Genomic DNA, 26,861 nt, shown 5'->3' on the forward strand with positions numbered 1-26,861 from the left:
GTATAACTCAAGGTTGTTGACTTGAATTACTTATGTTGTCCACTAGATGGCGACATACAAACAGCATTAAAATTGTCAGACTTCTAAAATGAATGCAATTATTACACTCATGAACTGAAGCACTTGGCTTTGGACACCACTGAAGTAGACCAAATAAATGACATTAATTAGGTATAGGTTGTTTTTTTTTTTGTCTTTTAAGTGTCAACCTAAAATCCAACCTGTTGGCTTTAAAGGTGGTGCAAAGAAGTGACGAAGAAGATGATGATAATTGTCATATTTGGTCATCATTAACAGGCTGTAGGGACACATGCTACTCTTAGAACATCATTAAATATGTTTGTTTTTTTTACTTAAAACGTCAATAAAAAGCTGCTGATTTTGTTTTTGTTTTTAATTTTATTTTTATTTTTTTAAATTTATTTTAAGCGTCAACCTAAAATCTGACTTGTTGGCTCAAAAGTGGTGCAAACTAGTGTTGGAAATGATGATAATTGTCATGTTTGATCATTATTAACAGGCTGTAGGGACACTTGCTACTCTTAAACATCATTAAAATGTTTTTTGTATTCTTCATAACGTCACGAAAAGCTGCCCAATTTTTACATTTATTTTTTTAAGCGGCAACCTTAAATTTGACCTGTTGGCTCAAAAGCATACTTGCCAACCCTCCCAAATTTTCCGGGAGACTCCCGAAATTCAGCGCCTTTCCCGAAAACCTCCCGGGACAAATATTCTCCCGAAAATCTCCCGATTTTCAGCCGGAGCTGGAGGCCACGCCCCCTCCAGCTCCATGCGGACCTGAGTGAGGACAGCCTTTTTTCACGACGGGAGGACAACAGGGTGACAAGAAATAAATCATCCAGACTAGAGATAAATTATATTATTATGTTTATCTTACCTACAAATAAATATATTTATTAATTAAAAAAAACAAAAAACTAAATACATTTTTACTATATTTTGCTAAAAACATCAAAATTAATTGTATTTTTATTTGTATTTTTTCTGACTCCTTATTACATCCAGGCATTAGAATTATACATTAAAATGAACATATTTGAAATAATTAATTTTAAATTATCATAATAATTCATTTAAAATGACCATATTTAATTATTAAAATAATTGCTTGTTTATCAACAACTTTAGCATTTTATTCATTACATTTTGAAGCTCTCAGAAGCCAAGTTATGTTATATTCCTTAATATTTATTTATGCAAGTTTGAAGTATCAATTATCTAAACACAGTTTTGTTTGCATATTTTCAGGATGTAGATATATATATATATATATATATATATATATATATATATATATATGTATGTGTGGGGAAAAAAATCACAAGACTACTTCATCTCTACAGGCCTGTTTCATGAGGGGGTTCCCTCAATCATCAGGAAAAAATAAAAAATAAAAAAATCTCCTGATGATTGAGGGAACCCCCTCATGAAACAGGCCTGTAGAGATGAAGTAGTCTTGTGATTTTTTTCCCCACACATACATATATTGCGCTCTACTACGGTATCGAGCACTATTTTTTGGATAACCTTATTAAGACATATATATATATATATATATATATATATTTATACATATATATATATATATATATATATATATATATATATATATATGTATGACATACTTGACTTGGTGAATTCTAGCTGTCAATATACTCCTCCCCTCTTAACCACGCCCTCAACCACGCCCCCACCTCCCGAAATCGGAGGTCTCAAGGTTGGCAAGTATGCTCAAAAGTGGTGCAAAGAAGTGACGGAGATGATGATAATTGTCATATTTGGTCATCATTAACAGGCTGTAGGGACACATGCTACTCTTAGAACATCATTAAATATGTTTTTTTTTACTTAAAACGTCAATAAAAAGCTGCTGATTTTGTTTTTGTTTTTAATTTCATTAAAACATTTTTTTTTTTCTTCTAAGCGTCAACCTAAAATCCGACTTGTTGGCTCAAAAGTGGTGCAAAGAAGTGACGGAGATGATGATAATTGTCATGTTTCAGATTATAGTTTGCTTTGTGTATCATTTTAGATGTTTGCAAATTCACTATGTGGTGGAATTTCACTATTTTTGATTGAATAAATAAAGTGTTTGTATGTTGTCTATATCCAACATGATGTATTATTATAACCAGTGTTGGGACTAACGCGTTACTGTAACGCCGTTAGTTTCGGCGGTAACTAGTAATCTAACGCGTTTTTTTTTTTATATTCAGTAACTCAGTTACCGTTACTACATGATGCGTTACTGCGTTATTTTACGTTACTTTTTATGTAGTATAAAGTGTGTTTTATCGGAGTTCTGATTCTTCTTGTGTCACAAGCCGGAGAAGAGAGACGTGCGCTCTGTGTGGGTGATAGAGATGCGCGGTTTGCGGACACAACCGCGGAGTCCGCGGATTATCCGCGGATCGGGCGGATGAAATTAAAAACAATAAGATTTTATCCGCTCGCGGGTCGGGTCGGGCGGATCAATTAGATATTTTTTTTATTTTTTTATTTTTTTGCTGGTGGCAGTTAAACCAATTGGGAAATATATATACATAGTTAAATGTTGTTACCCACATACGAAAACCGAGCAGGCACCTGCAGCATATGCCACAACAGAAGAAAAAGAAAAGAAAAGAGATGGACACTTTTACGGAGCGGAGAAGGGACGCCTCGCCGGGGTCCGGGACCGAGGCCCCTTCCCCCGAGAGGGCCCCACCGGGAGCCGTAGCTGAGGCGATCCGCGAGAAGGGCCCGACGCACGTCCAGGGTCACCACCGCGCCCACCGCACCGACACCCCGCCTCGTCCGCTTTCGCAGTGCGCTCACGAAAGGGGTGGGGCTCACCCTGGTTGATATAGAGAGCAGGACGGTGGCCATGGAATTTCATTTAAGGTTTGTGATAAACCATCAAACTCATTCGTTAAAAGGACTCTATAGTAATATAAAGCAAATTTTTCTGGACATTATCATGCAAGAAAAGTTTATTTTTGGGACCGCGATCACCGCGAAATGATTTTTAAAGGTTGCATTACAAACATTTAACTGTCCCATGTGATCAGCCAGTGCGATTGGAAGTCCATGCTCAATTATTGCCTCCGTAAATAAAACTTCGGCATTTATCACATCCAAAGAATCTGTTTGGGCGACGAAAAACGTTGAAAGTTTTCCACTTGTATCGCTAGCAACGGCATTAGACTTGTGTTTTTTTGTCCCAACGTGGTCTTTTACATCGCTAATTCCTCCGTGTCCGATCGAAAAATCTTGTCTGCACAAGGTGCAATTCGCGTAGTTTTCACCCTTTTTTTTTTTTTTTTATTAATATTAGATATATAACAACGGGCGGATGGCGGGCGGGTGCAGTTCTGATCAAACGTTACATCGGGTGGATGGCGGATGGTTGACGACTTTCTGACGCGGTTGCGGATGAAATAAATTGCCTATCCGCGCATCTCTAGTGGGTGAGTGTGGAGGGAGGAGAGGGAGGGGGGCGTGTCTGATCATGGCCGAGCCAGAAGTCGAGTTTGCTAACATGGAGAAATTTTCACTACTTTTCTTTTGTCGAGCACAAAGAAAATAACATTTTAGTTAAATGTAAATTGTGCTTTGGATCAAAGATGCCATCTACTGCCCAAAACAGCAATTCAAATCTGCTGAAACAAGCTACATAAGCAACATGCTTCGACGAAGCTAGTAAAGAGAGACAGAGACTCTGATGCCACTTCACCTCCACCACCACCATCATTCACCGCTGAAGGTACACACTCTGTCAATCAATGCTCCCTCTAATTGTTCATGTGTGAGCAAATGCAAAAACTCCCTGAGCATTGAGTGGAGTCCATGTGAGCAACTTTAGACGTGCACACTGTGGCTACACCAGCAGCACACCTGTCCCAAACCTCACTAAATAACAACTTACATCTCCATCCATCCATCCATTTCTACCGCTTGTCCCTTTCGGGGTCGCTGGAGCCTATCTCAGCTGCATTCGGGCGGAAGGCAGGGTACACCCTGGACAAGTCCCCACCTCATCACAGGGCCAACACAGATAGACAGACAACATTCTCTTATTATTATAATCAAATGACAGCAGTCATTTCCATTTCTAATATAAGTGTTTAGGCCCACTTACAATGACAATAACAACAAATATTGTTTTTCATGAACTGTGTACTTGTATTGTTTGTCTGGGTGGAGGTCCTGCTTTGGAAATAGTTTGTACCCCTTTCAGACATTGCATTTAGTTCCCATTAAAACATTCACATGTTGCACAATGAGATGTAAGCAGGGGATCATGTGTACATTCCTGCAACTTCCTGTTTGTAAAAAATATATTTTTATTAGTATTTATTTAATATACTAACAGCATTTAATGATTAATATTTATAAATTAAGATTCCTAATAAATGACACTAGAATAAGCACACATTTGATTGGTAAATCATAGTGTAACGACCTGGAATGACACTTTATGTGTGGTGTTGGAGTTGTCCGACTTTTTGTGTGGCTGTAAACGCATCACTGGCTAAGTGCCATATGTGCAAGTGTTGGCTCACGTGAGAGAGCGAGCGGCTGCTGTTGATATAACAAAGTTGCTTTTGGTCTGGTTTGTACTGCAGAAAATGACCCGTTTTGCTAGATATCATTTTTTTTACTAATGTTTTGGTGATGTGTTTATGGCCGACAGTAAAGAGTTTTGCTCTGTAAAGTGATGGATGGAATTCATGTCCTCAAAGCGTCTCGACAGACGTTACAATATTTGAACAATGATGACGAAAACGGTTTTCTCTGTCGTGTCCGTGTCGTGTCGAAAATTGTTATGCGCTTATATTTTTATTTGATTTTGTGCATGGCATAGATTTGCTGTGCGCAGAGGACGCTTGAGCAGTGCGCAATTGCACATGCGCGCTCCTGAGAGGGAACGTTGCTGTCAATTCTCTTATATACTCTTTCATTCTAGACTTCTAGAGTGTTTGATTATCACATCACTCTAAATGTATAGACTATAAAGTTCACAAACATAAAGAGGGATCCTAGTGGGCCAGGCCAATCTTTCCTTATCTCTAAACTAAAACTGGGGAAATGTGTAGTGTTCTGGGTTTCAGACATGATTTTGTATCAGAATTACTTGAGGAAGAAAATGCCTGGTTAGACTTTGTGTATGTAGTGTGTGCCTTTCTTGGTTTACATCTATGCTGTTATTATGCTGTTTGTTACTTATGTATGTTATGTTGCAGCTATTTAAAATAGTTTTGTCAATTTGTTCTGGCCAGAAACAAATTGGCCTTTGTAACATATCTTTGTCTTTGTGTGTTGTCCAGTGCAATAACAGTACTGAAATGAAGGCTAAAAGGGCATTAATTGGAGCTTTAAAAAACAAAAGAAAAAAGAAGTAACTAAATAGTTACTTTTCACAGTAACGCATTACTTTTTGGTGTAAGTAACTGAGTTAGTAACTGAGTTACTTTTGAAATGAAGTAACTAGTAACTGTAACTAGTTACTGCTTTTCAGTAACTAACCCAACACTGATTATAACTCATCTTTTTTGTAACACAGTTATTAATGAAGTGTACTTTTGTACTTATTTCCCACATTTCTGCACAATAAGTCAGATATGTAACACCAGTAGAGAATATGAAGTCATTTTTGTTCTAGAACATGTTTTACTTTATTCATTATTGACGTGTTTCTTGCTACTTTATGTTGTATATTTTGTACATGACATTTCCAGTTCAATTTATCATCAATCATTAGACCTAGACATCTTGTTTCATTTACTCTTTCAATTTATATTCCGTTGGACTTTCTCTTCTACTGTTACCAAATAGCATTATTTTACTTTTGCTGAGATTCAAAGATAGTCTGTTTTTGTCAAACTATCTTTTTAATTTGTTATTATTGTCATGACTTGGTCCGGGGGTGTGTGCTTTTCCAGGATGCAACGGAAAGTTGGCTCGTGCGAGACGGGAATGAAGGTACATGATTTATTATTATCAAAAAAAGGAATAAATGAAAGCGCGCACAGTGGCGGAGAATAAACTATGAAACCAATTAAACAAAACTTGCAAACTATGGCTTGAATAAAGAAAACTTACTTGGCATGGACAAAAAAGGAGCAGCGTGAACATGGACATGAAAAAATGGACAGAGCATAAATGTGGTGTGAGGTCGTCAGGACGAACAACAGAAAATGAATGAACTTAAATACTATGGACATGATTAGTGAAAGCAGGTGCGTGACTCAAAACGTGAAACAGGTGCGTGACGTGACAGGTGAAAACTAATGGTTGCTATCTTGACAAACAAGAGTGCACAATGAGTCCAAACGTGGAACAGGTGAAACTAATGGGGTAATCATGGAAACAAGACAAGGGAGTGAAAAGACAGAAACTAAAGAGTCCTATAACTAAACAAAACATGACTTAAAACAAAACATGATTACACAGACATGACAATTATTTGTATTATCTTGTGTGTGTTCTCTCCCGAACAAAACACAGTTGTATCATCTGCAAATAATACTCACTTTAATCTGTTGTAACTTTACAAATGTCATTTATATAGAGATTGAACAATTTCGGTCCTAGTATTGATCCCTGAGGTACACCACAGGATATATTTAGTAGATGTTTGTTGGCCTAGCTTCACGTATTGTTTCCTGTTGGTTAAATAACTCATACCTGCCAACTACTCCGGTTTTCCCGTAATTCGTACGGTTTTCATCAACCTATTCCGGGTTACGGTTGCAGTGATAAAAAATACGTTTTTTCATTAATTTAAAAAAAAAAGGGTGAAAACTACGCGAATTGCACCTTGTGCAGACAAGATTTTTCGATCGGACACGGAGGAATTAGCGATGTAAAAGACCACGTTGGGACAAAAAAACACAAGTCTAATGCCGTTGCTAGCGATACAAGTGGAAAACTTTCAACGTTTTTCGTCGCCCAAACAGATTCTTTGGATGTGATAAATGCCGAAGTTTTATTTACGGAGGCAATAATTGAGCACGGACTTCCAATCGCACTGGCTGATCACATGGGACAGTTAAATGTTTGTAATGCAACCTTTAAAAATCATTACGCGGTGATCGCGGTCCCAAAAAGAAACTTTTCTTGCATGATAATGTCCAGAAAAATTCGCTTTATATTACTATAGAGTCCTTTTAATGAATGAGTTTGATGGTTTATCACAAACCTTAAATGAAAGAAGTCCTTTGTTCTCCTGCACCATGCATGCGCTTTGGCCTTGCTTCGTCTTTGGTGTGCAATCCTGTCGGCTGTATTTCACAGCACGACATACTGTTAAAAGTGTTTATACTATTTATGCTTTCAAGTCCAAGTTGAAGAAATCTTGTTAAATGTTGACAGCATAACTACCAAAATACAGAAGTATGTCCTTAATATTTTTGCAGTGCTATTTCTGTTGAAAAGTTCAAATGATTACATTAGAGATGTGATGTGCCACTTTTCAAGTGTCTGATGGCTTCAATTAATTTTCAATAATTTTTCATATTTTGAATTCTTTTGAAAGGCTTACAAAAAAACTACATTTGAATTGTAATTCCATGCTATTGACAGGACTATTAATTTTAATGAAGTTATCTTACCATGTTTACAGTATGATAATTGTGATAGAAATGTGAATTTTAGGCACAGAATATTTTTTTACAATTGAACAAGGCAGTAGATTATACAAGCTTGGACAGAAAGTTAATAATGACACCAATTTTTTTTTTTTATGGAATTGTTTAGTACTGTTTTACCATTTGTTTACTGTAAAAAGTGTTTATACTTTCAATGAACAAATTGAAGTCTTGTGAAAGGTTGACAGGATAACTGGCATTAACTGTCAAAATAATTTCAAACTATTGAAGTTAGCTTACAGAATAAACATGTCAATCAACCCATATGATTTTTGCTGTAATATTTTTGTTTTGAAAAGTCACTGTGACTGATAGAAAAGTGATGCTTTTAGCAACATTTTAACCTGTCTGAATGCTAATAATCATTTTGCGTCGGGGGGGGGCGAAGCCCTGAACCCTCCACCAGGACTTTGTCCTGGACCTACCGGGGCCTGCGGCCCTTGGACCCTGGCTACTAGGTTTTTCTGATTTCAAAAGTTGGCAGGTATGATAACTTCTTATCCAGTTTAAGACCAACCCTCTGATGACATACCTTTCTAGTTTTTTAATGCAAATATTGTGATTAATTGTGTGAAATGCTTGAGTTGGATCCATCAACACATTGTTTACTATCTATTGCATTGATCACTTCTTCTGTCATTTCAATGAAAGCCATGGAAGTTGTGTATCCATATTTGGTTCTATTTTTGTTTGTGAAACTCTCTGACAGTTTTTCAACGACTTTAAAAGACTGGATTGCATTGTACCATATGTCCCGGCAAGAAATCTGCGTTCAAAGAACTCCGGCTTATTAGTGATTCCCAGAGCCCCAAAAAAAGTCTGCGGGCTATAGAGCGTTTTCTATTGGGGCTCCAGTACTATGGAATGCCCTCCCGGTAACAATTAGAGATGCTACCTCAGTAGAAGCATTTAAGTCCCATCTTAAAACTCATTTGTATACTCTAGCCTTTAAATAGCCCCCCTGTTAGACCAGTTGATCTGCCGTTTCTTTTCTTTTCTCCTCTGCTCCCCTTTTCCTTGAGGGGGGGGGGGGCACAGGTCCGGTGGCCATGGATGAAGTGCTGGCTGTCCAGAGTCGGGACCCGGGGTGGACCGCTCGCCTGTGCATCGGCTGGGAACATCTCTGCGCTGCTGACCCGTCTCCGCTCGGGATGGTGTCCTGCTGGCCCCACTATGGACTGGACTCTTACTATTATGTTGGATCCACTATGGACTGGACTCTCACAATATTATGTCAGACCCACTCGACATCCATTGCTTTCGGTCTCCCCTAGAGGGGGGGGGGTTACCCACATATGCGGTCCTCTCCAAGGTTTCTCATAGTCATTCACATCGACGTCCCACTGGGGTGAGTTTTTCCTTGCCCGTATGTGGGCTTTGTACCGAGGATGTCGTTGTGGCTTGTGCAGCCCTTTGAGACACTTGTGATTTAGGGCTATATAAATAAAGATTGATTGATTGATTGATATTATGTTGGATCCACTATGGACTGGACTCTTACTATTATGTTGGATCCACTATGGACTGGACTCTCACTATTATGTTAGATCCACTATGGACTGGACTCTTACTATTATGTTAGATCCACTATGGACTGGACTCTTACTATTATGTTAGATCCACTATGGACTGGACTCTTACTATTATGTTAGATCCACTATGGACTGGACTCTTACTATTATGTTGGATCCACTATGGACTGGACTCTCACAATATTATGTCAGACCCACTCGACATCCATTGCTTTCGGTCTCCCCTAGAGGGGGGGGGGTTACCCACATATGCGGTCCTCTCCAAGGTTTCTCATAGTCATTCACATCGACGTCCCACTGGGGTGAGTTTTTCCTTGCCCTTATGTGGGCTTTGTACCGAGGATGTCGTTGTGGCTTGTGCAGCCCTTTGAGACACTTGTGATTTAGGGCTATATAAATAAAGATTGATTGATTGATTGATATTATGTTGGATCCACTATGGACTGGACTCTTACTATTATGTTGGATCCACTATGGACTGGACTCTCACTATTATGTTAGATCCACTATGGACTGGACTCTTACTATTATGTTAGATCCACTATGGACTGGACTCTTACTATTATGTTGGATCCACTATGGACTGGACTCTTACTATTATGTTAGATCCACTATGGACTGGACTCTTACTATTATGTTGGATCCACTATGGACTGGACTCTTACTATTATGTTAGATCCACTATGGACTGGACTCTTACTATTATGTTAGATCCACTATGGACTGGACTCTTACTATTATGTTAGATCCACTATGGACTGGACTCTTACTATTATGTTGGATCCACTATGGACTGGACTCTCACAATATTATGTCAGACCCACTCGACATCCATTGCTTTCGGTCTCCCCTAGAGGGGGGGGGGGGGGGGGGTTGCCCACATATGCGGTCCTCTCCAAGGTTTCTCATAGTCATTCACATCGACGTCCCACTGGGGTGAGTTTTTCCTTGCCCGTATGTGGGCTTTGTACCGAGGATGTCGTTGTGGCTTGTGCAGCCCTTTGAGACACTTGTGATTTAGGGCTATATAAATAAAGATTGATTGATTGATTGATATTATGTTGGATCCACTATGGACTGGACTCTTACTATTATGTTGGATCCACTATGGACTGGACTCTCACTATTATGTTAGATCCACTATGGACTGGACTCTTACTATTATGTTAGATCCACTATGGACTGGACTCTTACTATTATGTTGGATCCACTATGGACTGGACTCTTACTATTATGTTAGATCCACTATGGACTAGACTCTTACTATTATGTTAGATCCACTATGGACTGGACTCTTACTATTATGTTAGATCCACTATGGACTGGACTCTTACTATTATGTTAGATCCACTATGGACTGGACTCTTACTATTATGTTAGATCCACTATGGACTGGACTCTTACTATTATGTTGGATCCACTATGGACTGGACTCTCACAATATTATGTCAGACCCACTCGACATCCATTGCTTTCGGTCTCCCCTAGAGGGGGGGGGGGGGTTACCCACATATGCGGTCCTCTCCAAGGTTTCTCATAGTCATTCACATCGACGTCCCACTGGGGTGAGTTTTTCCTTGCCCGTATGTGGGCTTTGTACCGAGGATGTCGTTGTGGCTTGTGCAGCCCTTTGAGACACTTGTGATTTAGGGCTATATAAATAAAGATTGATTGATTGATTGATATTATGTTGGATCCACTATGGACTGGACTCTTACTATTATGTTGGATCCACTATGGACTGGACTCTCACTATTATGTTAGATCCACTATGGACTGGACTCTTACTATTATGTTAGATCCACTATGGACTGGACTCTTACTATTATGTTGGATCCACTATGGACTGGACTCTTACTATTATGTTAGATCCACTATGGACTAGACTCTTACTATTATGTTAGATCCACTATGGACTGGACTCTTACTATTATGTTAGATCCACTATGGACTGGACTCTCACACTATTATGTTAGATCCACTATGGACTGGACTCTTACTATTATGTTAGATCCACTATGGACTGGACTCTTACTATTATGTTAGATCCACTATGGACTAGACTCTTACTATTATGTTAGATCCACTATGGACTAGACTCTTACTATTATGTTAGATCCACTATGGACTGGACTCTTACTATTATGTTAGATCCACTATGGACTGGACTCTTACTATTATGTTAGATCCACTATGGACTGGACTCTTACTATTATGTTGGATCCACTATGGACTGGACTCTCACAATATTATGTTAGACCCACTCGACATCCATTGCTTTCGGTCTCCCCTAGAGGGGGGGGGGGGGTTACCCACATATGCGGTCCTCTCCAAGGTTTCTCATAGTCATTCACATCGACGTCCCACTGGGGTGAGTTTTTCCTTGCCCGTATGTGGGCTCTGTACCGAGGATGTTGTTGTGGCTTGTGCAGCCCTTTGAGACACTTGTGATTTAGGGCTATATAAATAAAGATTGATTGATTGATTGATATTATGTTGGATCCACTATGGACTGGACTCTTACTATTATGTTGGATCCACTATGGACTGGACTCTCACTATTATGTTAGATCCACTATGGACTGGACTCTTACTATTATGTTAGATCCACTATGGACTGGACTCTTACTATTATGTTGGATCCACTATGGACTGGACTCTTACTATTATGTTAGATCCACTATGGACTGGACTCTTACTATTATGTTAGATCCACTATGGACTGGACTCTTACTATTATGTTAGATCCACTATGGACTGGACTCTTACTATTATGTTGGATCCACTATGGACTGGACTCTCACAATATTATGTCAGACCCACTCGACATCCATTGCTTTCAGTCTCCCCTAGAGGGGGGGGGGGGGTTACCCACATATGCGGTCCTCTCCAAGGTTTCTCATAGTCATTCACATCGACGTCCCACTGGGGTGAGTTTTTCCTTGCCCTTATGTGGGCTTTGTACCGAGGATGTCGTTGTGGCTTGTGCAGCCCTTTGAGACACTTGTGATTTAGGGCTATATAAATAAAGATTGATTGATTGATTGATATTATGTTGGATCCACTATGGACTGGACTCTTACTATTATGTTGGATCCACTATGGACTGGACTCTCACTATTATGTTAGATCCACTATGGACTGGACTCTTACTATTATGTTGGATCCACTATGGACTGGACTCTCACTATTATGTTAGATCCACTATGGACTGGACTCTTACTATTATGTTAGATCCACTATGGACTGGACTCTTACTATTATGTTGGATCCACTATGGACTGGACTCTTACTATTATGTTAGATCCACTATGGACTGGACTCTTACTATTATGTTAGATCCACTATGGACTGGACTCTTACTATTATGTTAGATCCACTATGGACTGGACTCTTACTATTATGTTAGATCCACTATGGACTGGACTCTTACTATTATGTTAGATCCACTATGGACTGGACTCTTACTATTATGTTGGATCCACTATGGACTGGACTCTCACAATATTATGTCAGACCCACTCGACATCCATTGCTTTCGGTCTCCCCTAGAGGGGGGGGGGGGGGGTTACCCACATATGCGGTCCTCTCCAAGGTTTCTCATAGTCATTCACATCGACGTCCCACTGGGGTGAGTTTTTCCTTGCCCTTATGTGGGCTTTGTACCGAGGATGTCGTTGTGGCTTGTGCAGCCCTTTGAGACACTTGTGATTTAGGGCTATATAAATAAACATTGATTGATTGATTGATATTATGTTGGATCCACTATGGACTGGACTCTTACTATTATGTTAGATCCACTATGGACTGGACTCTTACTATTATGTTAGATCCACTATGGACTGGACTCTCACACTATTATGTTAGATCCACTATGGACTGGACTCTTACTATTATGTTAGATCCACTATGGACTGGACTCTTACTATTATGTTAGATCCACTATGGACTAGACTCTTACTATTATGTTAGATCCACTATGGACTAGACTCTTACTATTATGTTAGATCCACTATGGACTGGACTCTTACTATTATGTTAGATCCACTATGGACTGGACTCTTACTATTATGTTAGATCCACTATGGACTGGACTCTTACTATTATGTTGGATCCACTATGACTGGACTGGACTCTCACAATATTATGTCAGACCCACTCGACATCCATTGCTTTCGGTCTCCCCTAGAGGGGGGGGGGGTTACCCACATATGCGGTCCTCTCCAAGGTTTCTCATAGTCATTCACATCGACGTCCCACTGGGGTGAGTTTTTCCTTGCCCGTATGTGGGCTTTGTACCGAGGATGTCGTTGTGGCTTGTGCAGCCCTTTGAGACACTTGTGATTTAGGGCTATATAAATAAAGATTGATTGATTGATTGATATTATGTTGGATCCACTATGGACTGGACTCTTACTATTATGTTGGATCCACTATGGACTGGACTCTCACTATTATGTTAGATCCACTATGGACTGGACTCTTACTATTATGTTAGATCCACTATGGACTGGACTCTTACTATTATGTTGGATCCACTATGGACTGGACTCTTACTATTATGTTAGATCCACTATGGACTGGACTCTTACTATTATGTTAGATCCACTATGGACTGGACTCTTACTATTATGTTGGATCCACTATGGACTGGACTCTTACTATTATGTTAGATCCACTATGGACTGGACTCTTACTATTATGTTAGATCCACTATGGACTGGACTCTTACTATTATGTTAGATCCACTATGGACTGGACTCTTACTATTATGTTAGATCCACTATGGACTGGACTCTTACTATTATGTTAGATCCACTATGGACTGGACTCTTACTATTATGTTGGATCCACTATGGACTGGACTCTCACAATATTATGTCAGACCCACTCGACATCCATTGCTTTCGGTCTCCCCTAGAGGGGGGGGGGGGGTTACCCACATATGCGGTCCTCTCCAAGGTTTCTCATAGTCATTCACATCGACGTCCCACTGGGGTGAGTTTTTCCTTGCCCGTATGTGGGCTTTATACCGAGGATGTCGTTGTGGCTTGTGCAGCCCTTTGAGACACTTGTGATTTAGGGCTATATAAATAAACATTGATTGATTGATTGATATTATGTTGGATCCACTATGGACTGGACTCTTACTATTATGTTGGATCCACTATGGACTGGACTCTTACTATTATGTTGGATCCACTATGGACTGGACTCTTACTATTATGTTGGATCCACTATGGACTGGACTCTCACTATTATGTTAGATCCACTATGGACTGGACTCTTACTATTATGTTAGATCCACTATGGACTGGACTCTTACTATTATGTTGGATCCACTATGGACTGGACTCTTATTATTATGTTAGATCCACTATGGACTGGACTCTTACTATTATGTTAGATCCACTATGGACTGGACTCTTACTATTATGTTAGATCCACTATGGACTGGACTCTTACTATTATGTTGGATCCACTATGGACTGGACTCTTACTATTATGTTAGATCCACTATGGACTGGACTCTTACTATTATGTTAGATCCACTATGGACTGGACTCTTACTATTATGTTGGATCCACTATGGACTGGACTCTCACAATATTATGTCAGACCCACTCGACATCCATTGCTTTCGGTCTCCCCTAGAGGGGGGGGGGGGTTACCCACATATGCGGTCCTCTCCAAGGTTTCTCATAGTCATTCACATCGACGTCCCACTGGGGTGAGTTTTTCCTTGCCCGTATGTGGGCTTTGTACCGAGGATGTCGTTGTGGCTTGTGCAGCCCTTTGAGACACTTGTGATTTAGGGCTATATAAATAAAGATTGATTGATTGATTGATATTATGTTGGATCCACTATGGACTGGACTCTTACTATTATGTTGGATCCACTATGGACTGGACTCTCACTATTATGTTAGATCCACTATGGACTGGACTCTTACTATTATGTTAGATCCACTATGGACTGGACTCTTACTATTATGTTGGATCCACTATGGACTGGACTCTTACTATTATGTTGGATCCACTATGGACTGGACTCTTACTATTATGTTAGATCCACTATGGACTGGACTCTTACTATTATGTTAGATCCACTATGGACTGGACTCTTACTATTATGTTAGATCCACTATGGACTGGACTCTTACTATTATGTTAGATCCACTATGGACTGGACTCTTACTATTATGTTAGATCCACTATGGACTGGACTCTTACTATTATGTTAGATCCACTATGGACTGGACTCTCACAATATTATGTCAGACCCACTCGACATCCATTGCTTTCGGTCTCCCCTAGATGGGGGGGGTTACCCACATATGCGGTCCTCTCCAAGGTTTCTCATAGTCATTCACATCGACGTCCCACTGGGGTGAGTTTTTCCTTGCCCGTATGTGGGCTCTGTACCGAGGATGTCGTTGTGGCTTGTGCAGCCCTTTGAGACACTTGTGATTTAGGGCTATATAAATAAAGATTGATTGATTGATTGATATTATGTTGGATCCACTATGGACTGGACTCTTACTATTATGTTAGATCCACTATGGACTGGACTCTTACTATTATGTTGGATCCACTATGGACTGGACTCTTACTATTATGTTAGATCCACTATGGACTGGACTCTTACTATTATGTTAGATCCACTATGGACTGGACTCTTACTATTATGTTAGATCCAGTATGGACTGGACTCTTGCTATTATGTTAGATCCACTATGGACTGGACTCTTACTATTATGCTGGATCCACTATGGACTGGACTCTCACAATATTATGTCAGACCCACTCGACATCCATTGCTTTCGGTCTCCCCTAGAGGGGGGGGGGGGGTTACCCACATATGCGGTCCTCTCCAAGGTTTCTCATAGTCATTCACATCGACGTCCCACTGGGGTGAGTTTTTCCTTGCCCGTATGTGGGCTTTGTACCGAGGATGTCGTTGTGGCTTGTGCAGCCCTTTGAGACACTTGTGATTTAGGGCTATATAAATAAACATTGATTGATTGATTGATTGAAGTAAAGAAAGAGGTGTATAATTCATAAACTGGTGTTTGTCTCCAGTCTTATACATTGGTGCAACTTTAGCTATTTTCATTTTGTTTGGGAATTGATGTTCATGATCCTGAGATCTCCTCTATAACCTTTTTGTATCCTTTCCACATCAATTCCATTACAATCAATAGAAGTCTTAGATTTCACGATTTGACCTATTTAAAGGTGAGAATGGTTTTAGTGGTCGTTGACTTTGCTCCTCCCTGCTTCTCAGATCAGCCAGAAGAAGCTGAAGAAGTTTGAGAAGGAGTACCACGCCATGATGGAGCAGCGGGAGCAGCAGGAGGCTCCCATCGAGCGATACGAGGTCTGTGGGAGAAACACCACACTTTATCATTTCAATACATCAACAAGGCGCTGCTACAAAAAACAAACTGTCTGCGTTTATTCTATCTGCTGAGGGCAATAAAATAAAAAAAAACACCTCAAACAACATTTTTCCTGCAGAAAAGTGCAAGATCATCAAATACAGAAAACATGTTTCAATGAGGATTGAAGTCCTTTTTGGCAGCTCAGCACACAAGCTAATAATCAGAAACAATCAAACTGCACATTTGTCAACATATTACTTACCAGAGGTGTGGACTCGAGTCACATGACTTGGACTCGAGTCAGACTCGAGTCATGAATTTGATGACTTTAGACTGGACTTGACAAAATGTAAAAAGACTTGCAACTCGACTTAGACTTTAACATCAATGACTTGTGACTTCACTTGGACTTGAGCCTTTTGAATTGACATGACTTGACATGACTTGCTACTTTCCCCAAAACCCAAAGATGAAAAAGTTATTCGGGAGCGCTCCGTATTTTTCATCGTGTACTTGTCTATCAGCGTTGCGTGTGTCAGCTGGTGTGCTCTCAGTACAACAGCCAATCAAATTAGATCTACTTTGTTTTCATCACACAGCATTCATCCAATCAAATTGCAGGACAACCAACGAAGAAGACATGTCCAAACCACACGCCAGTGAACAAAAAATGATACCTAAAATAATTTTGTTTGGGTATAAAAATTACCAGGTGGTCAACACAAAACGGTTTGCAGTATGCAACACATGCGGTTCCAAAATGACTGATGGAGAGGCAACAACTTCCAACTTCGTCCGGCATTTGAAGTTGCACAAAGAACGGTAAGTTTTGAATGTAAGATAACGTTTATTGGCTAAGTAACGTGACTTTTATTTGCTGTGTAGTTAAATCAGTGAGGCTGTAAACTCACTGCTAACGTTATAACGTTATTGCAAACACGGGAATCTGTTGCAGTTCACTACCTTATTCATACTTTTTGTTCAGTGATTTTTTTCAAGCAGGGTTACGTTAGTCAATATATCACACGTAACGTTAGACGGCGGTCAGCAGCACCGCGTATTTTAGCCACCTAAAAAAAGACAAAAATAGTCAAATAAAGGTCAGTTAAAATGTATACTATATTATGAATATGTGTACCGTTTTAGCTAGCTTTCTGACATACTGTTGGTTGTTTACCTCAGTGGTCCCCAACCACCGGGCCGCGGCCCGGTACTGGTCCGTGGATCGATTGGTATCGGGCCGCACAAGAATTTTTTTTTTTCTTTCTTTTTTTAATTAAATCAACATAAAAAACACAAGATACACTTACAAGTAGTGCACCAACCCAAAACAACTCTCTCCCCCCTTTTGTTCTGGGCATTGAACATGAAGACTCTTCCTTCACTGTTCCGAGTGGCCATGAGAGTCTTGGCAGTGCCTGCCTCCAGTGCTCCAGTGGAGCGAGTTTTCAGCCATGGTGGCATCATACTACGCCCCCATCGTGCACAAATGACTGACAGACTCTTGGCTAATTTGGTCTTTTGCAAATGCAATGCAGCATAGGGCCCTGACATATAAAAAGTACAACTTTTTTGTTATGTTCACGTATATGTCATGTTTTTTCAATGTTAACACTTTTGTACAAATAAGTACATTTGCACTTTATTTTTCAATGTGTTTGTTCTGTAAAGGAATGAGTTAATGTTTAAAATGACTGGTTAATAGTGCTATTATAAAGTGCAATGTCAGCACAATTTTCTTTCCTGCAATTTAAAATGCACTTGTTTTAATAAATAAATACAGCGTTTGAAAAGCATACACAATCTGTGTTAATATATTAGTCTGTGGTTAAAAGGACTTGAAAGGACTCGAAATTCAAAATGCAGGACTTAGGACTTGACTTGAGACTTTCCAGTCTTGACTTTGGACTTGACTCGGGGCTTGCCTGTCTTGACTCGGGACTTGACTCGGACTTGAGGGCAAAGACTTGAGACTTACTTGTGACTTGCAAAACAATGACTTGGTCCCACCTCTGTTACTTACACATACAAAGTCTCGGGACGGGATGCCGTCAAGCTGAAGAAGGAGTCCTATCGGGTTCTTTTGGCTCATGGGACTCCTGAGGCAGCGGACAGGTACCGACAGGCCAAGCGGTGTGCGGCTTCAGCGGTCGCGGAGGCAAAAACTCGGACATGGGAGGAGTTCGGGGAAGCCATGGAAAACGACTTCCGGACGGCTTCGAAGCGATTCTGGACCACCATCCGCCGCCTCAGGAAGGGGAAGCAGTGCACTATCAACACCGTGTATGGTGAGGATGGTGTTCTGCTGACCTCGACTGCGGAAGTTGTGGATCGGTGGAGGGAATACTTGGAAGACCTCCTCAATCCCACCAACACGTCTTCCTATGAGGAAGCAGTGCCTGGGGAATCTGTGGTGGGCTCTCCTATTTCTGGGGCTGAGGTTGCTGAGGTAGTTAAAAAGCTCCTCGGTGGCAAGGCCCCGGGGGTGGATGAGATCCGCCCGGAGTTCCTTAAGGCTCTGGATGCTGTGGGGCTGTCTTGGTTGACAAGACTCTGCAGCATCGCGTGGACATCGGGGGAAGTACCTTTGGATTGGCAGACCGGGGTGGTGGTTCCTCTCTTTAAAAAGGGGAACCGGAGGGTGTGTTCTAACTATCGTGGGATCACACTCCTCAGCCTTCCCGGTAAGGTCTATTCAGGTGTACTGGAGAGGAGGCTACGCCGGATAGTCGAACCTCGGATTCAGGAGGAACAGTGTGGTTTTCGTCCTGGTCGTGGAACTGTGGACCAGCTCTATACTCTCGGCAGGGTCCTTGAGGGTGCATGGGAGTTTGCCCAACCAGTCTACATGTGCTTTGTGGACTTGGAGAAGGCATTCGACCGTGTCCCTCGGGAAGTCCTGTGGGGAGTGCTCAGAGAATATGGGGTTTCGGACTGTCTAATTGTGGCGGTCCGCTCCCTGTATGATCAGTGTCAGAGCTTGGTCCGCATTGCCGGCAGTAAGTCGGACACGTTTCCGGTGAGGGTTGGACTCCGCCAAGGCTGCCCTTTGTCACCGATTCTGTTCATAACTTTTATGGACAGAATTTCTAGGCGCAGTCAAGGCGTTGAGGGGGATTCGGTTTGGTGGCTGCAGGATTAGGTCTCTGCTATTTGCAGATGATGTGGTCCTGATGGCTTCATCTGGCCAGGATCTTCAGCTCTCACTGGATCGGTTCGCAGCTGAGTGTGAAGCGACTGGGATGAGAATCAGCACCTCCAAGTCCGAGTCCATGGTTCTCGCCCGGAAAAGGGTGGAGTGCCATCTCCGGGGTTGGGGAGGAGATCTTGCCCCAAGTGGAGGAGTTCAAGTACCTCGGAGTCTTGTTCACGAGTGAGGGAAGAGTGGATCGTGAGATCGACAGGCGGATCGGCGCGGCGTCTTCAGTAATGCGGACGCTGTATCGATCCGTTGTGGTGAAGAAGGAGCTGAGCCGGAAGGCAAAGCTCTCAATTTACCGGTCGATCTACGTTCCCATCCTCACCTATGGTCATGAGCTTTGGGTTATGACCGAAAGGACAAGATCACGGGTACAAACGGCCGAAATGAGTTTCCTCCGCCGGGTGGCGGGGCTCTCCCTTAGAGATAGGGTGAGAAGCTCTGTCATCCGGGGGGAGCTCAAAGTAAAGCCGCTGCTCCTCCACATGGAGAGGAGCCAGATGAGGTGGTTCGGGCATCTAGTCAGGATGCCACCCGAGCGCCTCCCTAGGGAGTTGTTTAGGGCACGTCCGACCGGTAGGAGGCCACGAGGAAGACCCAGGACACGTTGGGAAGACTATGTCTCCCGGCTGGCCTGGGAACGCCTCGGGATCCCCCGGGAAGAGCTGGACGAAGTGGCTGGGGAGAGGGAAGTCTGGGCTTCCCTGCTTAGGCTGCTGCCCCCGCGACCCGACCTCGGATAGGCGGAAGAAGATGGATGGATACAAAGTCTCCAAGTGTATTAGAAAGTATCCAGTAACAAACGTGTCCGCACCATGAGCTTAACTTCAGGAATTATTGTGGAAAAAAATGACTACTCCACTTGAACTAAAAGACAGCATTCCAGAGGGTTAATAATAAATAGGTGAGTGTTGTTCTCTCTTTGATTCACGTCACGCGTTGCAGTCTTGCGCAGGTCTACGATCCTGTCCCTGACTGATCTTCTACTAAAGTGTTAATGATGCACCCACCAGTTAAAAGTTCCATTCTCCTTCACTTCCGGCGTTGTCCTGGGCTTCCTTCTTCTATTTTTGCTTGTGTATTTGTGGCGCAGAGGGAGAACCGGCGCCTGCAGGAGGCCAACATGCGCCTGGAGCAGGAGAACGACGACCTGGCGCACGAGTTGGTGAGCAGCAAGATCGCCCTGCGCAAAGACCTGGACAATGTGAGTCATACCTACACCCACAAATAACAACACTAATACAATAAGTGCATTCTTCTCATCTATTGATACTTATTACCTTTGATAAAGCACTTCATTGATTGATTATATTCAAATCACTCCATGTACATGACAGGTTTATGTCATCGATGCATGCACCTTCTAAATGTTACTCCATCTAATCAAATGCACATTTTTTTTTACATTTGATGCCATCCCACTTGGTTTGTACAAAGCACTTTCAAAATAAGAAGAATAATGACTCAAAGACATAATAAAAGATAACAAGAAACATAAAATGCAGTTTGGACATAAAAACGTGGATAAAAAGAATAAACCACAGTAAAAACAAACGAAATAGTCAATAAAAAAGTAAGCTAAAATCAAATAAAATACTTTATAAGGAAGAGTATCATCAGCTTAAAAAGGCCCCCCAAAAAAGGATTATTTAATTTTATTTCATTTTTATATTCATTCATTTGCACATTTTTTTTTACTTCAGTTTTATGTCCTAAAAAACTTATTTATTTGGTTAGATTTTGATAACATTTCTGGACAGAATGTTGTTTTTCTATTATTTTTATTTCTCTCAATTGATTTTTATTTCATGATTATATTCATAATTTTGCACGTATTTTTAATACTTTAGTTTTATGTAATTGAAAAAAAAAAAACATATTTATTTGGCTAGATTTTGTTTACATTTCTGGACAGAATGTTGTTTTTCTATTGTTATTCTCTCACGTGATTTTTATTTCATGATTATATTCATTAATTTGCACTTTTTTTTACTTTAGTTTTATGTAAATTAAAAAAAAAAAGTGTTTAGATTTTATTAACATTTCTGGACAGAATGTTGTTTTTGTATTATTATTTTGATTTCTCTCACATGATTTTTATTTCATTATTATATTTATTAATTTGCACATTTAAAAAAAAAATTATTTATTTATTTGGTTAGATTTTATCAACATTTCTGAACAGAATTTAGTTTTTCTTTGATTGTTTTTTTCTGTCACGTGATTTTAATTTCATGACTATATTGATTCATTTGTACGTTTTTTTTAACTTTAGTTTTATGTAATAAAAAAAAATCTTACTTATTTGTTTAGATTTTACTAATATTTCTGTTATTCTTCTATAATTTTAATTTCTCTCATGTGGTTTTTATTATATTATTATATTCATCATTTTGCATGTTTTATTTACTTTAGTTTTATGTAATTAAAAAATATCCTATTTATTTGGTTAGATTCTATTAATATTTCTGGACAGAATGTTGTTTTTCTATTATTTTTATTTTTATCATGTGATTTTTATTTCATGATCATATTCAATAATTTGCACGTTTTGAACTTTGGTTTTATGTCATTAAAAACATCCTTATATATATTTGATTATATTTATTATCATTATTATTATTTATATTATATTTCATATTTTAAGGACATAATGTTGTTCTATTATTTTTTAATTGCTATGGATTCAATAACATATAAGCTTTATTTGAGGTGATTTCTATTTTAAAATATATGAGCTATTATTTCATTAGTTCAATGTTGTAAAAAGACATATTTTGCATGATTGTGTAGAATGTAATAATAATAATATATGTAATATGATATTATTATAATAATACTAATAAGTGGTGTGTGTCAGGCGGAGGAAATGTATAGAATATAAAAATAATAATAAATGGTGTGTCAGGCGGAGGAGATGTATAGAATGTAATAATATTAATAATAATAAGCGGTGTGTTTTAGATGGAGGAGATGTATAGAATATAATAATATTAATAATAATAAATGATGTGTCAGGTGGAAGATAGTATATAATATAATAATAATAATAAATGATGTGGCGTCTGGCGGGGGAGATGTATATAATAGAATATAGTAATAATAAATGATGTGGTGTCAGGCGGAGGAGAAGTATATAATAATAATAAATGGTGTGTCAGGCGTAGGAAAAGTATAGAATGTAATAAAACTAATAATAATAAGTGGTGTATTTTAGGCGGAGGAGATGTATAGAATATAATAATATTAATAATAATTATAATAAATTATGTGTCAGGCGGAGGAGAAGTATATAATATAATAATAATAAATGTTGTGTTGTCAGGTGGAGGAGAAGTATATAATAATAATAATAATAAATGTTGTGGTGTCAGGTGGAGGAGATGTATATAATAATAATAATATAAATAATAATAAATGTGGTAGGCGGAGGAGATGTATATAATAATAATAATAATAAATGTGGTAGGCGGAGGAGATGTATATAATAATAATAATAAATGTGGTAGGCGGAGGAGATGTATATAATAATAATAATAATAATAAATGTGGTAGGCGGAGGAGATGTATATAATAATAATAATAATAAATGTGGTAGGTGGAGGAGATGTATATAATAATAATAATAATAAATGTGGTAGGTGGAGGAGATGTATATAATAATAATAATAAATGTGGTAGGCGGAGGAGATGTATATAATAATAATAATAATAATAAATGTGGTAGGCGGAGGAGATGTATATAATAATAATAATAATAAATGTGGTAGGTGGAGGAGATGTATATAATAATAATAATAATAAATGTGGTAGGCGGAGGAGAAGTATATAATAATAATAATAATAAATGTGGTGTCAGGTGGAGGAGATGTATATAATAATAATAATATAAATAATAATAAATGTGGTAGGCGGAGGAGATGTATATAATAATAATAAATGTGGTAGGCGGAGGAGATGTATATAATAATAATAATAATAAATGTGGTAGGCGGAGGAGATGTATATAATAATAATAAATGTGGTAGGCGGAGGAGATGTATATAATAATAATAAATGTGGTAGGCGGAGGAGATGTATATAATAATAATAATAAATGTGGTAGGCGGAGGAGATGTATATAATAATAATAATAATAATAAATGTGGTAGGCGGAGGAGATGTATATAATAATAATAATAAATGTGGTAGGCGGAGGTGATGTATATAATAATAATAATAATAAATGTGGTAGGCGGAGGAGATGTATATAATAATAATAATAATAAATGTGGTAGGTGGAGGAGATGTATATAATAATAATAATAATAAATGTGGTAGGCGGAGGAGAAGTATATAATAATAATAATAATAATAATAAATGTGGTAGGTGGAGGAGATGTATATAATAATAATAATAATAATAATAATAATAATAATAATAAATGTGGTAGGCAGAGGAGATGTATATAATAATAATAATAATAATAATAATAAATGTGGTAGGTGGAGGAGATGTATATAATAATAATAATAATAATAAATGTGGTAGGTGGAGGAGATGTATATAATAATAATAAATGTGGTAGGCGGAGGAGATGTATATAATAATAATAATAATAAATGTGGTAGGCGGAGGAGATGTATATAATAATAATAAATGTGGTAGGCGGAGGAGATGTATATAATAATAATAATAATAAATGTGGTAGGCGGAGGAGATGTATATAATAATAATAAATGTGGTAGGCGGAGGAGATGTATATAATAATAATAATAATAAATGTGGTAGGTGGAGGAGATGTATATAATAATAATAATAATAATAATAAATGTGGTAGGCAGAGGAGATGTATATAATAATAATAATAATAATAAATGTGGTAGGTGGAGGAGATGTATATAATAATAATAATAAATGTGGTAGGCGGAGGAGATGTATATAATAATAATAAATGTGGTAGGCGGAGGAGATGTATATAATAATAATAATAATAAATGTGGTAGGCGGAGGAGATGTATATAATAATAATAATAATAAATGTGGTAGGCGGAGGAGATGTATATAATAATAATAAATGTGGTAGGCGGAGGAGATGTATATAATAATAATAAATGTGGTAGGCGGAGGAGATGTATATAATAATAATAATAAATGTGGTAGGCGGAGGAGATGTATATAATAATAATAAATGTGGTAGGCGGAGGAGATGTATATAATAATAATAATAAATGTGGTAGGCGGAGGTGATGTATATAATAATAATAATAATAAATGTGGTAGGCGGAGGAGGTGTATATAATAATAATAATAATAAATGTGGTAGGTGGAGGAGATGTATATAATAATAATAATAATAAATGTGGTAGGCGGAGGAGAAGTATATAATAATAATAATAATAATAATAATAAATGTGGTAGGTGGAGGAGATGTATATAATAATAATAATAATAATAATAATAATAAATGTGGTAGGCAGAGGAGATTATATAATAATAATAATAATAATAATAATAAATGTGGTAGGTGGAGGAGATGTATATAATAATAATAATAATAATAAATGTGGTAGGTGGAGGAGATGTATATAATAATAATACATGTGGTAGGCGGAGGAGATGTATATAATAATAATAATAATAAATGTGGTAGGCGGAGGAGATGTATATAATAATAATAAATGTGGTAGGCGGAGGAGATGTATATAATAATAATAATAATAAATGTGGTAGGCGGAGGAGATGTATATAATAATAATAAATGTGGTAGGCGGAGGAGATGTATATAATAATAATAATAATAAATGTGGTAGGTGGAGGAGATGTATATAATAATAATAATAATAATAATAAATGTGGTAGGCAGAGGAGATGTATATAATAATAATAATAATAATAAATGTGGTAGGTGGAGGAGATGTATATAATAATAATAATAAATGTGGTAGGCGGAGGAGATGTATATAATAATAATAATAATAAATGTGGTAGGCGGAGGAGATGTATATAATAATAATAAATGTGGTAGGCGGAGGAGATGTATATAATAATAATAATAATAAATGTGGTAGGTGGAGGAGATGTATATAATAATAATAATAATAATAATAAATGTGGTAGGCAGAGGAGATGTATATAATAATAATAATAATAATAAATGTGGTAGGCGGAGGAGATGTATATAATAATAATAATAAATGTGGTAGGCGGAGGAGATGTATATAATAATAATAATAATAAATGTGGTAGGCGGAGGAGAAGTATATAATAATAATAATAATAAATGTGGTAGGCGGAGGAGATGTATATAATAATAATAATAATAATAATAATAAATGTGGTAGGCGGAGGAGATGTATATAATAATAATAATAATAATAATAATAAATGTGGTAGGCGGAGGTGATGTATATAATAAGAATAATAATAAATGTGGTAGGCGGAGGAGATGTATATAATAATAATAATAATAAATGTGGTAGGTGGAGGAGATGTATATAATAATAATAATAAATGTGGTAGGCGGAGGAGATGTATATAATAATAATAATAAATGTGGTAGGCGGAGGTGATGTATATAATAATAATAATAATAAATGTGGTAGGCGGAGGAGATGTATATAATAATAATAATAATAAATGTGGTAGGTGGAGGAGATGTATATAATAATAATAATAATAAATGTGGTAGGCGGAGGAGAAGTATATAATAATAATAATAATAATAATAATAAATGTGGTAGGTGGAGGAGATGTATATAATAATAATAATAATAATAATAATAATAAATGTGGTAGGCAGAGGAGATGTATATAATAATAATAATAATAATAATAATAAATGTGGTAGGTGGAGGAGATGTATATAATAATAATAATAATAATAAATGTGGTAGGTGGAGGAGATGTATATAATAATAATAAATGTGGTAGGCGGAGGAGATGTATATAATAATAATAATAATAAATGTGGTAGGCGGAGGAGATGTATATAATAATAATAAATGTGGTAGGCGGAGGAGATGTATATAATAATAATAATAATAAATGTGGTAGGCGGAGGAGATGTATATAATAATAATAAATGTGGTAGGCGGAGGAGATGTATAT

General features: G+C 38.1%; 1 protein-coding gene across 3 annotated transcripts in view; it reads left to right on the forward strand.

Annotated features, from left to right (window-relative positions):
• The window catches only part of rabgap1 (RAB GTPase activating protein 1), a 244,158-nt gene that overhangs the window by 197,434 nt on the left and 19,863 nt on the right, over positions 1-26,861 (forward strand). For all 3 annotated transcript variants that reach the window (XM_061932118.1, XM_072912694.1, XM_061932119.1), the window contains 2 exons: positions 16,476-16,568; positions 20,865-20,975. In XM_061932118.1, the coding sequence (XP_061788102.1) occupies positions 16,476-16,568; positions 20,865-20,975 (204 nt within the window). The remainder of the gene's footprint in view (positions 1-16,475; positions 16,569-20,864; positions 20,976-26,861) is intronic.

Source organism: Nerophis lumbriciformis, linkage group LG39, assembly GCF_033978685.3.
Source record: "Nerophis lumbriciformis linkage group LG39, RoL_Nlum_v2.1, whole genome shotgun sequence".
Lineage (NCBI taxonomy): Eukaryota > Metazoa > Chordata > Actinopteri > Syngnathiformes > Syngnathidae > Nerophis > Nerophis lumbriciformis.